At 48.5% G+C, this 14503-nt stretch overlaps 1 protein-coding gene across 1 annotated transcript; it reads left to right on the top strand.

The window, feature by feature from the left end:
* Nucleotides 1-12928: 12928 nt before the first annotated feature.
* Nucleotides 12929-13916, top strand: LOC123049683 (vacuolar iron transporter homolog 2-like). Its single transcript, XM_044472574.1, has one exon. It carries the CDS (start codon nucleotides 12972-12974, stop codon nucleotides 13665-13667), a length of 696 nt encoding a protein of 231 aa, XP_044328509.1. The 5' UTR covers nucleotides 12929-12971; the 3' UTR covers nucleotides 13668-13916.
* Nucleotides 13917-14503: the final 587 nt, after the last annotated feature.

The following is a 14503-nucleotide window of genomic DNA, read 5'->3' as shown; positions in this document are numbered from 1 at the left end:
CAACCCAGAAAGAAACAAACAAGATAGTAAACAACCACCACATACACATGGCATGATGCACAGTCAAGTATGATGCATGTCCGGTTTAAATATGCATGGCATGGCAAAGCAAAGTGCACAAACAAAACTACAAGTTAAATGGAGCTCAATATGCAACGATTTGCATATGGACGAAACACCCCATCAATTATTTAGTTCTCTCACATTTATATACCCAACAATATTAAATGTTGATTAACATGGCAAGAGGTGAAGCATATGTAAACTAACTATCTAGGCAATTTAAATGATGCCAAAACAACAAACAACAATTCCGAAAAATCCCCATATGTCATTTAGCAATTTAAAGCAAACAACAATTTTAAACATTTGAATGTTGTTATCATGATGCGGATGACAATGCAAGTTTTAAGCAATTTTTTATGAAAATGTTGACATGAGCATGATACGAGGCATTTGTCGCCATGGCGGAAGGAAAAGGGTGCCACGGCAACGAATCCGAAAATGATGCCACGGCAACATATCGGTTCTGATAGCTCACGGAGATACCGGTGCAAAAGAAGTGGGCGTGAGCGTGTCATGCAAGGATGGTGGGGTGCTCCTGGATTCCGGGTTCCCACGGTACGCGGCATGGCAATCGAGGAACGTGAAAAGACCTCTCTCGGACACGGTGCACACACGAGCAACTCATACAACACATGCATTCGTTCACGGGCGGTCGTTCTCGGCGGTTAGACCTTTGAAGCGTGTATTTCGGGGCGGTACAAAAACGTCGAGGGAATTAGTGGTTCACAAGTCGGAGAGGAAGTAGTCGTTCATGTTCCGTAGATGCTCGGGGTCACGACAAGGAACTTGACGTCCACGGGGTCTTCGCTGGTCGACGGTAGTGGTACATGTTGTCGGGGTACTTGTCGGTCCGGTCTTGGCGATAGTAGTTGTACACAAGTCGTAGAGGAACTTGATGCATCCACGTGTAGGGGTACTTGGCGATCGACGGACGTCATGGTACTTGTCGGTCCGGGTCTTGCAAATCCAAAGTGCTCATGTGCGGGAATGTCTCGGTCATTCAACGAAGAGGCCGTGTAGACGAACCGAAGTGGCCGTAGACGAGTTACACGGCCACGGCAGTCTTGTGACTTGGAGTTTCGTGTAGATGAACTTGAGGATGTTTCGGTGCGGCACTTGGCGGACCAAAACAAGGCAGCACCAAACGGTCTTCGAGGGACTTGTTGCGGCTCAACGGGAGCTAGGCATGGATGCTCTGGTCCCCGCGAGCGAAGCAGAGGGCGGGGTCGACGGAGGTGATGCAGGGGGTGCGGTTCAGGCGAAACGGAGGCAGCGGCGGCGAGGCTTGGGGCTGGCGACGAGGATCCGGGCGAGGACGACGTCCTCCAGCGAGGCTTGCTCGCCGGCAACGGCTGGAGGCGGAGGTCGTCGGCGCGGGCGCATGGAGGCGCGGCGGGTTGGTGGCTCGGGCAAAAGGCCATGGAGGGGCACGGCTGGCCAGGAGGGTGCGAGCAGAAGGGGGGCTTGACAGGGGAAACGACGGGGAGGCACGGGTCTTGGCGTCCATGTCAGGTCGGTGTAGGAGCAGGAGAAGGGGAGGCGTCGCGACGGAGAAGGACGGCGGGGACAGGCGAGGCCGAAGCTGCGAGGCGGGGCGCGGCGGCCATGGAGGTGGGGCGCAGCACGGCTGCAAGACGGCGGCGGCTGCAGGGCGCCAGCGGTGGGTGTGGGTGGCGACACCATGGGAGCGAGGAGGTCGGGTGCTGGCGCGCGGAGGGAGATGGGGATCGGGCGCGAGGAGAGGGGTCGGGCACTGGCGGCGCTGGAGGGAAGGAGATGGGGATTCCATCGGGCTAGCGTTTGGCTTAGGTGGGCCGCGGGGATGGGCCGGCTTGGAGTTGGGAGGCCCAGCTAGGCCGGCTGGGGGTCTCTCTCTTCTCTCTCCCTTATTTCTTTGGCAGAAAAGAATTAGAGAAAAGGAAAAGAAAGAGAGGGTTAGAGAAATAATTTGCGCATGCGTTTAATTTTCCCGGGCTCATAAAAATGTGCTTCTTCCGAGAAAATAGAAAAGGCCAGATTGAAAAAAAAAATCAAACTCATTTGAATTCAATTCATATGGGTTTGAATTAGGACTTGATAAAAGGAAGGTCCAAAAATGTTCGGATTATTGGTGGAGCTCCGGAATATGATGAAAGAATAAATGGCAAGGTTGGAGACCAAGAATTAAGATAACAAAGGCGTTGGGATATTTGCAAGTGTGTTATGGTGAACTCCAATTAATGGAATATTTTAATATAGCTCCCTAATAATATAGGGAGGATATATGTTATAAAGAGAAATCACCATGTGCATTTCCCTCGATTTAAATGGATCGAAGATCCATGCAATTTACTTAGTTGAGTTTTTAAAAAATTAAATGACATGATGGCATGATGACATGATGACATGATGCAATGCAAAAATAAAAGAGCAAGCACAAATGAAACACACAGTGATCACGAAAATATGGAAGTCTTCTGAAGCGTCGGTCTTGGGGCGTTACAACACTCCACCACTACAAGAGGATCTCGTCCCGAGATCTAGGATGGCACCGGAGAGAAACGGAAGAGGAAGAGGTAAAACAAATTGCTTCTTTGACAAACGGGTGAAACCAAAGAACCTTGAGAGGTCGCAAAGCTTGAAGAAATGACACGACGGAGGTGAACAAAATTTACAACACTCCGTTCAGCAAGAGGAACAAGGACCATTACAAGAACCTTGATGGTTGAAAAACAAACAAAATGGTTAAGATGGACAAGAAGTACATGCAAGCACTCCGGTTGAAACGAGATGTATAAGGAACGATAAATATCAATTACGACAACACTCCGGTTAAAACAAGATAGAGAAGGAATAAGAGTGATATAATTTGGGCAGCACTCCGACTGTAAATGGAAGGAATTTTATTAACCAAAAACTTAGTACATGCGTGAATACATAGACAAACAGAGTGTCACTAGTATGCCTCTACTTGACTAGCTCTTTGAATCAAAGATGGTTAGGTTTCCTAGCCATAGACATGAGTTGTGATTTGATTAACGGATCGCATCATTAGAGAATGATGTGATTGACTTGACCCATTCCGTTAGCTTAACACTTGATCGTTTAGTATGTTGCTATTGCTTTCTTCATGACTTATAGATGTTCCTATGACTATGAGATGATGCAACTCCCGAATACTGGAGGAACACTTTGTGTGCTACCAAACGTCACAATGTAACTTGGTGATTATAAAGGTGCTCTACCGGTGTCTCCGATGGTGTTTGTTGAGTTGGCATAGATCGAGATTAGGACTTGTCACTCCGATTTTCGAAGAGGTATCTCTGAGCCCTCTCGGCAATGCACATCACTATAAGCCTTGCAAGCAATGTGACTAAGGAGTTAGTTACATGATGATGCATTACGGAACGAGTAAAGAGACTTGCCGGTAACGAGATTGAACTAGGTATTGATATACCGACGATCGAATCTCGGGCAAGTAACATAGCGATGACAAAGGGAACAACATATGTTGTTATGCGGTTTGACCGACAAAGATCTTCGTAGAATATGTGGGAGCCAATATGAACATCCAGGTTCCGCTATTGGTTATTGACCGGAGACGTGTCTCGGTCATGTCTACATAGTTCTCGAACCCGTAGGGTCCGCACGCTTAAATTTCGACGACGATCAGTATTATGAGTTTATGTGTTTTGATGTACTGAAGGTATTTCGGAGTCCCGGATATGATCAAGGACATGACAAGGAGTCTCAAAATGGTAGAGACATAAAGATTGATATATTGGACGGCTATATTCAGACACCGTAAGTGTTCCGGGTGATTTCGGAGAAAATCGGAGTGCCGGAGGGTTACCGGAACCCTCCGGGGAAAGATTGGGCCTACATGGGCCATAGGGAAGAGGGGAGGCAGCCCACAAGGGGCAGTCGCGCCCCCTCCCTATAGGGAGTCCGAATTGGACTAGGGAGGGGGCGCCCCCCCCCTTTCCTTCTCCTCTTCCTCTCCTTTCCCTCTTTCCCCTTCTCCTTCTAGTTGGACTAGGAAAGGAGGAATCCTACTCCTACTAGGAGGAGGATTCCTCCCCTCCTTGGCGCGCCCTAGGGCCGGCCGGCCTCCCCCCTTGCTCCTTTATGTACGGGGGCAGGGGCACCCTAGAACACACAACAGACATTGTCTTAGCCATGTGCGGTGCCCCCCTCCACCATAATCCACCTCGGTCATATCGTTGCAGTGCTTAGGCGAAGCCCTGCGCCGGTAAATTCATCATCACCGTCATCACGCTGTCGTGCTGACGAAGCTCTCTCTCGACACTCAGCTGGATCGAGAATTCGTGGGACATCACCGAGCCGAACGTGTGCAGATCGCGGAGGTGCCGTACTTTCGGTACTAGGATCGGTCGGATCGTGAAGACGTAAGACTACATCAACCGTGTTGTCATAATGCTTCCGCTTACGGTCTACGAGGGTACGTGGACTACACTCTCCCCTCTCGTTGCTATGCATCACCATGATAGATCTTGCGTGAGCGTAGGAATTTTTTAAAAATTACTGCGTTCCCCAACACACATAATGCACTACACGAGGAGCACAGGTACACCGTAAGAAAGGAACCATAAGTGTGAAAGGGAAACATAGCTGCAGTACAGTAGGGAACATGTTAGTTTATTTTGCGAGCACATATTAGTACTAGCTGCGAGCACATATTTGACCAAAAAAGTTCATCGAAACCTATCAACATGGGATCTACTTTTGAAGATCTGGACGCGAGAAATGTAAAGGTGAAAATGGTTTGTAATTTGGACGCAAAAAAACACAAACAAACCCATTTGACCATCTAGGGAGAAATCTCTCGAAAACTCCCCGGTTGCGGCAAGTTGCGCACATGCGATGCATCACCTGCCACTATTAGCTAGAGTAACCTTTAAATAGTGATTTCAACGCTTTATTGCAAACCAGATGACAGTAATGTCGTTTACAAAATCAGAAAGAAGAAAGCTAGGGAGATCTTCATCCCAAATAACATCAGACTTAAAATCATAAACATGCCTTGCCGAGTTATGCGACATCCTATTAGCATCCTAAGACAGTGGTTAAACCTCACAGAGCCAATTCTATGTGGTATTTGGAGGTAGACAACTAAAATAGGTGTGTAAGGACTCCAAAGCTCGATAGCATCGTTGCAAGACTGAATCGGATTGCACCATGACCCCGATACATCCCAATTCTTAGAGCATCATCAATCGCTTCTGGAGGGACATAACCTCAGCAGTCATACCTTCGATCAAGTTATCCAATAGTTAAAATCCACCTACCACCGCTTCTCCCTGTGGTTCCTTAGAGTGGATGTCACTGACCTTGTTCCACCATTGAAGTATGACACATTCATGTTCATCTAATAGCTTCCAGTAGTAGGTTTCCACCATTGGATCTTGTTTTCAAGAAAGTATGGATTCTTTCAAATTCTCTTAAAAACCCAGGCCTCGAAAGGAATTTTATAGGATTTTGGAGGATCATAATCCTCATGAATTGTTGCTACGCCGGTTGTTTGATTAGTAGGACTCGATCTCATAGGAACATGTCCTAAGATGCATTTGTACTACTCCCTTCATTTTTGTATGTAAGGCCACAACGTTTTCTCTGTCAAACTTTTACTTAGAATTTTGGTCAACGGAATACGCGTTATATGTCATAAAAAAATACATCAACAAAGAGTTTTTGAAATATGCATCCAATGACATATTTTTTGTTGCATATAACTCACATTTTGTTGGTACAATTAGTGGCCTTATATCCAAAAAGGGAGGAAGTACATCTCATAGAAAATATGACATCCACTCAAACCTCTTAAAAAATACTTTGTTTTCCTATGATGCAATTAAACAAATTGAAAATCTTGTAGCATGCTTCCATATCGACCACGCGGTAAGGTTGATGACGGAGGAGATCCCGTGCTTAAGCGGCGCCGGCGGCATGCAACCCTCCGTCGCTCGCCTTGTGCAAACTATCCGCGCTGGATTAACAAAAATGTTTCCGAAGACATAAACCTTAGGTCCTTTGGGCTGAGCATCCCACCTCCTCCTGCTCAGGACATTGGACACACGCCTAGTGTGTGTGCACGTGTTGTCCAATGATATTCCCTTATACTCTGTAAAACTCTCTAACTTCTTCTATCAATTAGGACTCGAGTGGGCGTGATGTTTACAATTCAGTGAATCAAAGAGGGCCTGAATCTCTGCTCGTGAAATTCTTCCGTTGTGCATAGGCTACTCCGACGGTGATTTGTCAAATAGCTTCTCCACCGGCTTCCATCGTCAACTCTCATACGTCATGCTTAAACCTTTTAAGTAATAAAGCGCCCTTTATTGAAAAAAAACGTTCATATGTTCCATTTTCCTTTCAAGTGCGATCACATGCCAGGGTTTTTGGAATATTTGGTGATTTATAGGGCAAAGAGGGGGTGCGAGAGGCCACCGAGGTGGGCACAGCCCACCTGGGCGCGCCTGGGCCCCCAGGCACACCCTGGTGGGTTGTGCACCCCTCGGGGCACCCCCAGGTGCTTCTCTGGCCCACTGGATGTCTTCTGGTCCATAAAAAAATCCATAAAAAGTTTCGCGGTGTTTGGACTCCGTTTGATATTGATTTCCTGCGATGTAAAAAACAAGCAAAAAACAGCAACTGGCACTGGGCACGGGGTCAATAGTTAGTCCCAAAAAAATATAAAGTTGCTATAAAATGATTGTAAAACATCCAAGAATGATAATATAACAGCATGAATACTTCATAAATTATAGATACGTTGGAGACGTGTCAATCTCCATCCCAAATAACATCAGACTTAGAGTCATAAACATGCCTTGCCGAGTTATGCGCCATCCTATTAGCATCCTAAGACAGTGGTTAAACCTCAGAGAGCCAATTCTATGTGGTATTTAGAGGTAGACAACTAAAATAGTTGTGTAAGGACTCCAAAGCTCGATAGCATCGTTGCAAGACTGAATCGGCCGTGACCCCGATACATCCCAATTCTTAGAGCATCATCAATCGCTTCTGGAGGGTCATAACCTCTTATAGCCCTATTTATACCCTTTATCAGGGACTCAACGGGCCTTACAAGCTCAATAAATTGCAATTCTTCACCTTTTCCTCAGACCGTAGAAGTTCGAATGGGAAGAGGAAAAGGAAATCTGACGGGTTGGATTGCTCGTGTGTCCACGGGACAAATCCCATTTGAAATGGATGGTGTGAGTTTGTCAAATGCTCGACAAGCCGCTAGATTAGCGGAGCGAGTTATTACAGTTTTCTAGTTTCTTGAAGGCCAGGCAGTCAGCCAAGGAAGGAAGTTATGGGAATGAATGAGTGCTATTTCAGAGTTCAAGTTTAGGTATTAGCTCGCTACAGTTTAGTCAGTAGTTCTATCCGGCCTGTCATACTAATTTTCCTATATGAGGACCCGGTATTTCAGCTCAAGCTTGAGAGCTTAATAGGAGCAAGAGACTTGGTGGCAACAACCAGAATGGTATATTATTTAATCGTGGAAATGCCATGTCAGGGCAGTCGTACCTTCGATCAAGTTATCCAATAGTTGTGATCCACCTACCACCGCTTCTCCCCGTGGTTCCTTAGAATGGATGTTACTGACCTTGTTCCACCATTGAAGTATGACACATTCATGTTCATCTAATAGCTTCCAGTAATAGGTTTCCACCATTGGATCTTGTTTTCAGGAAAGCATGGATTCTTTCAAATTCTCTTAAAAACCCAGGCCTCGAAAGGAATTTCATAGGATTTTGGAGGATCATAGTCCTCATGAATTTTTGCTACGCTGGTAGTTTGATTAGTAGGACCGGATCTCATAGAAACCTGTCCTAAGATGCATTTGTACTACTCCCTTCATTTTTGTATGTAAGCCCACTGCGTTTTCTATGTCAAACTTTTACTTAGAATTTTTGTCAACAGAATACGCATTATATGTCATAAAAAATACATCAACAGAGAGTTTTTGAAATGTGCGTCCAATGACATATTTTTGTGGCATATAACTCATATTTTATTGGTACAATTAGCGGCCTTATATACAAAAACGAAAGAAGTACATCTCATAGAAAATATAACATCCACTCAAACCTCTTAAAAATACTTTGTTTTCCTATGATGCAATTAAGCAAATTGAAAATCTTGTAGCATGCTTCCATATCGACCACGCGGTAAGGTTGATGATGGAGGAGATCCCGTGCTTAAGCGGCGCCGCACATGTTTGGGCTAGGGCTAGTGTGCACGGGATTGACAGAATGTTTCTGAAGACATAGACCCTAGGTCCTTTGGGCTGAGCATCCCACCTCCTCCTGCTTGGGGCATTGGACACAAGCCTAGTGTGTGTGTGTGTGTGTTGTCCAATGGTATTCACTGTAAAACTCTCTAACTTCTTCTATCAATGGAATGATACATATGTTATTGTGTGTTCGCGAAAAAAATCTTATGACCCAAGTGGGCGTGATATTCTATTTTTTCTTCTTCGTGCGTTTACAATTCAGTGAATCAAAGGCTCGAGAAATTCTTCCGTTGTGCATAGGCTACTCTCACGATGATTTGTCAAATACCTTCTCCACCGGCTTCCATCGTCAACTCTCATACGTCCTGCTTAAACCTTTTAAGTAATAAAGCGCCCTTTATTGAAAAAAAAACGTTCATACGTTCCATTTTCCGTTCAAGTGCGATCACATGCCAACTTCTCCCTGACTGAAAGCTGCCGCGCGCCACCATCGTGCTCACCGCTCAGTATACATGAGCTGATCCTTTGATATGCTCCTATGCACCTACTATCAATCATAGTGTCAGTGTCACCGCACCGTCCGCTGACGTGCCTCCCGCTCTGTTAGACCATTCGAGTATGCACTACGTATCAGCGCTCTCGCGGCGTCTCCTCCCACCGCACCTGCGAGATCGTCAATGAGGCATTCCCATTCTCTTTTGAGCTGGCGCTTGCTCTGATTAGCAATGAGCATTTTCTCTTGAGCGTTCACTCACGATCTCATTAGTGGGAGACGACTCATCAAAGCCAAAACGAGAAAGCCCTTGTCGTACGTGGACCGGCACCGTCGTCGCACCATTGTATGCGTCTTACGTATAAGCAGCAGTAATCGGAGGATCGACCACGCGACAAATTTCCCTGGAACTTGCCGGCCGAGTCGATCGATCTTATCGTGGTGACGTCTCCAGACTTGGTGTGGTGGTGTACGCTCCATGCTCAACTGAATTCGCCTTTAACCAGAACTGTTGCAGTGACGTCCGTCTTGTTCAATCGAGTCACAGACTCACACAAGCTTACGGGTTCCACGGTCGACCTTACGGTACTATTAGCAGCAGCTTGAGTGTGCCGATCAATCGCACCACAAATTAAGGGCGCCAAATTAAGCAGCCATTTATCTGGAGCAGGTTGAGTCCGTCACGTATGTTCATATCCATGCATGTGGACAAACACTTTCACCATTTCTAGTGCGCTTTAATTCGCCGCGCACTTGGATGAGGATCGACCACCTTTTCCCGTGGTTTACTCCGCTAAAGAACACGCACTACCCGTGGTAACCATGCGCCCATCTAATGAGTATGATGCGAGTGGCCGCACGACGTAATATTCCTCGGTTTAGGGTCTCTATCGAACTTCCTTTTTGTCCCCCACTCCCACCAAAATGGCTTCATGTCATCATGCCTTTCCCATCTCTCCGGCTGGCGATTTAAACTTTCTTTCATGTTACTAATTACTGGCTAAATACTATCTGTGTTGCTACGGAATGAAACAATATTGAAGAGGGGTGGTGTGTTGTCACCGTTGTCCTTGAAGGCGCAATCGGATCCCTCGGCCGTTAGCGCTTGGTCGTCCTCAAGCGTGCAATCGTCAACCTCATCCTATGGCATCTATTGTCATCACCCATAAAAGTTTCGATAACCGTCAGTGTGTGGACATCTTGCAAATCGTGGTCATCATTCATTTTGGCGAACCCTTGCTCGCCCATGTCGCGAGCACGTGATGGTTGCTGTCCATGTTGACAAGCATTGGTCGGCCATGTCGCTGCTGGCAGTCGCCAATGTCGGCGAGAGCCTGCTAGCCATCCTTGCCCGCGAGCACTTTCAAATTGATTCGACGTGATTAAGAGCCTGCCTAATTAATTAATTAATTAATTATAGACATAGTTAACTGTCGGCCTAATTAACTGTCTGCCTATTCAATTAATCCCTCTGTTTCTAAATATAAGTATTTTTAGAAATTTCAATATGGAGCACATATGGAGCAAAATGAGTGAATCCGCACTCTAAAATGCGTTTATATACATATGTATGTAGTTCATATAGAAATCTCTAAAAGGACTTATATTTAGGAACAGAGAGAATATTGTCTGTCTAATTGGGAAAATCCTTACTTCTAATTATCTACAGTCCAATTAACTGTTTGCCTAATTAATTAATTGTATTAGGGTATCTCTGATGTTGCCGCAGACCGGACACCGCATCCGTCCGTGGACTGGGGGGGGGGGGGGGGCAGTCCACTGACACGGATGGGGGAGTCGGCCATCCAAAGCTAGCCGCATATATTTCAAGCCAAATCTCTACTAACCGGATGAATTACATGCAAATTGAATGATTTTCACACAAATCGGACAAAAACATTTACATCTCGAACATATTTTAACTAAACTATATCGGACTAGGCTAAAACTAGTATAACGCCGGTCGCGGTGGGTCTCCATTCTCACGACATGTCTTCCCTATGTCCGGCAGCCCGTTCATCGGACTATCATGAGCTCCGGAGGGATATGCTTCAGTGGGAAGGGAAGAGTAGCTTTCCTCCGTCGCCGCGAAGCACAGATCAGGGGTGGTTTTTGGGTGGAAGAAGACGGTCGTTGTGGCCTATGCCCCCGCTCACCGAGCAAGTCATCGGGTGTGCAACCCGGTGAGGCGGTGGCGGTACCCTTCGTGGGACCCAAGCAGCGGCAGCCTCCCATGTTCTACTTTTCCTTATTGTAGGCGGCGGTCGTGAATGTGCCACCTTCGTTGTCAGGGCGTCGGGGCGCGCCCGGCACGTTGTTGGCGATGTTGTCGTTGGTGCCCCAGTCAAACCCCTCCACCACCGCGTCAACGTCCATGAACATGGCTTCTTTCTCCGCCCGTCGGATGCGTTGCCGCCATCACTTGTGACGGATTTGCCGAGAGATGATGTTGGCCAGTCTGGACGGGCGAGGACGGACTAGCGACAATGGTGGAGCCTGCTCCGGATGGCTTGCCGGTAAGCCAGCCTGTATCCGGCTGGCTCACCGAGCAACCCAGTCGGCTGCAATGCCAATGATCTCCTCCTTTTGCTCAGACGAGAGGTTGTCCCAGAGGGTTGTTGAGCTCGAGGAGGCCATGGCAGGTGTGGTGCAAGGAGGAGATGGAGGGCGAAGGTGTGGTGGGGTTCTTGCACGACGCCTGGCTATGCTTAAATAGCGGGCGGATGCAAGGTGTCAATCAAAGAGGTGTTTAATGTCGGTCGGCAGAGGGACGGGCGTATAGTGCTCGGAGCACCGAAGTAGGTTCCTCGACACAAGCGCCGGTTTAATGGAGGTAGACATTCGACAGATGCCCTTTCAATGCGGAGAGAAGGTGTGCGCAACGGGTGTGCAGCGGGTGGCGCTCTTCACCGGTGAGCCGCTTGAATGCCGGTGCCAGTGAGAGGTCACGTCCGCTCTGGGTCGGCGTCAATGCGCGGCGGAGGCTCTGGCGGGAAAGAGCGTGGGCGAGGGAGAGAATTTTGTGTGGGCCCGGTTTGTCGGAAGCAATCGTGGTAGCGGTCCAGAGTTCCGAACCACGTGGCCTACAATGGATGGCGAAACGCGTCCGGACCACGTGGTCCGGACGGGTGCAGGCAGTTTGTGGGTCAACTTGGAGATGCCCTCCCTGCGTTCCAAATTAATTCGGCGCGAAAAAAATCTTAATCTAAATGGAGCTAATTAATGCACATGAAATTAAATCTCTGGCACATTAATTGCATTAATGACTTGATTTTCAAATTGATTCGGTGCTTGGTTTCAAATTTATTTCCGCATTATGTCTGCATGTGAAACCACCACATATCAACTCCTGTTTAATAGAGTAGATTAATGGATTGATTTTCAAACTGATTCGGCGCTCAGTTTCCAAATTATTTTTACATTAATGACCGCGTGCGAAAGAATAACGTGCCCGCCGCCGTTTCATAATATAGATTAGTGGCTTGATTTTCAAATTGATTCGGTGCTTGATTTTCAAATTATTTTCATATTAATGGATGTGTGTGAAAGGATGATGTACCAACCGCCGTTTAATAGTATAGATTAATGGATTGATTTTCAAATTGATTTGACGATTGGTTTTCAGGTTATTTTTATATTAATGAATGTGTACGAAACGACAACATGCCAACTCCCGTTTAGTAGTACTCCCACCGTAAAGAAATATAAGAGCGTTTAGATCAGTATCTACTAATCTAAACCGAATTGATTCCTTGATTTTCAAATTGATTGCTCGGTTTTCAAATTATTTTCAGACTGCATGTGAAACGATGAGACTACCAACTCCCATTAGTATAGATTCGCAAAATTTGGCGGTGGGCTAGTACGTACATTTGGACCCGTGTATTGATGGCGCATTTACTTGTTGCTAAAAATGAAGGCATGCACTGAACCAGACGATCAGCGAGCGAGATACGCGCGTCAACATCTGCAGAAAATCCCGTGTGAGGTACACGTCAGCGGGGGGCGTGTGGCTGCCACACGCAAGTGCAATCGGAGCCCTCCATTCGTCAAACCCTAGCGGTTTCCAGTATAAATACCCCCGCCGAGGCGTGTGGCCGGCACACTACTCAGGTACAGCAGCCAGCCACATTGCTTCTCCTTGAGTAGCTCGATCGCCTTGGATCCATGGACCATCACTTCGGCTCCTCCCACGTGCACGCCGACGGCGAGCGCAGGGCCAAGGAGGAGGACGTCGTCGTCGTGCTCGCCGTCGACGACGAGGCGGCCGAGGCCGACGACCACCCGGGCGACGACGACGGCGGCGTCAACTACATGGCCCGCGCGCAGTGGCTCCGCGCGGCGGTCCTCGGCGCCAACGACGGCCTCGTCTCCGTGGCGTCCCTCATGATCGGCGTCAGCGCCGTGAACGACGCCGGCAAGACGATGCTCGTGTCGGGCCTCGCCGGGCTGGTGGCCGGCGCCTGCAGCATGGCCATCGGCGAGTTCGTGTCCGTGTACGCGCAGTACGACATCGAGGTGGCCCAGATCAAGCGCGACGGTGCCAAGGGCAAGAAGGAGAGCCTGCCGAGCCCGACGCTGGCCGCGCTCGCGTCGGCGCTGGCGTTCGCGGTGGGCGCGCTCCTGCCGCTGCTGGCCGGCGGGTTCGTGAGGACGTATGGCGCCAGGGTCGGGGCGGTGTGCGCGGCGACCACCGTGGGCCTGGCCGGCTTCGGCGCGGCGGGCGGGTACCTGGGCGGCGCGAGCGTGGCCAGGTCGGGGTTCAGGGTCCTCCTTGGCGGGTGGGTCGCCATGGCTGTCACGTACGGCGTGCTCTGGCTGTTCGCCAAGGTGTCCCACATTCACGTCTCGTCATTGGCGTGAAGTGACCGTGCTGGTTTGGGAGGTGGTGGGTGGAGTGATTTGCAGAATTAATACAAGGGCTAGAGCTAGCTGTGTCAATGGGTACACTACTTATATCTGGTGCGCGGGGTTAATGGCTACCCATATCTTACTAGAGATCTCCCGGATCAATTGGGTGTGATGTTTTTTTTTTCGGCTTATAGTGTAATGGCTCCAGTTGGTGGCAATGTAAGGCTAAGCCAGGCTAATGAAAATATTATGCTCTTTTACCAATGGCTGCATGGTTATAGTGTTGCACCCGTGAAATGTTTCAGCCGGTAAAATGGGATCGATTGCAACGTAAATGCTAAAAATGGAGGACGGAGGAGAGAGAGAGGAGGGAGGAGGGTGGCCGGAGGAGGAGGGAGGAGGGCGGCGAGAGGAGGAGGGATGAGGGCGGCGGGAGAAGGAGGGAGGAGGGTGGCGGCTTATAGAGGAAGGAGGAGGCCAGGGACAACAGGAGGAGGAGAGGCAAAGTAGAGGGAGTGAGAGGGTTGATAGGCGGGAGAGGGATAAGGGTGCCTTAGGAGTAGCGCGGGGCAAGAGCCCGCGCTACTGCTAAGCCCATTAGTTGTAGCATGGGCCACATACCCAACGTTGCTGCTAGGCAGGGCCGGGGAGCTGGGGCGCCCGTGTATCTACAGTAATAGCGCGTGCGAAGGAGCCCGCGCTACTTCTGTGGCCAGCCCCTAGAGGCTCGGTAGGGACTACTTAGTAGTAGTGCGGGTGTGGTGGGCCCCCGCTACTGCTAATGTCCACCTGCAGTGCTTGGCTTCTACTAAGTAGCAGTAGCGCGACACATTTACCCCGCGCCACTG

This window comes from Triticum aestivum, chromosome 2D (genome assembly GCF_018294505.1).
Source record: "Triticum aestivum cultivar Chinese Spring chromosome 2D, IWGSC CS RefSeq v2.1, whole genome shotgun sequence".
NCBI lineage: Eukaryota > Viridiplantae > Streptophyta > Magnoliopsida > Poales > Poaceae > Triticum > Triticum aestivum.
This window is presented reverse-complemented; position numbering and strand designations above follow the sequence as displayed.

What these genes read in the sequence shown, in the direction of transcription:
- LOC123049683 (XM_044472574.1), top strand. Translation starts at nt 12,972, where the DNA reads ATGGACCATCACTTCGGCTCCTCCCACGTGCACGCCGACGGCGAGCGC.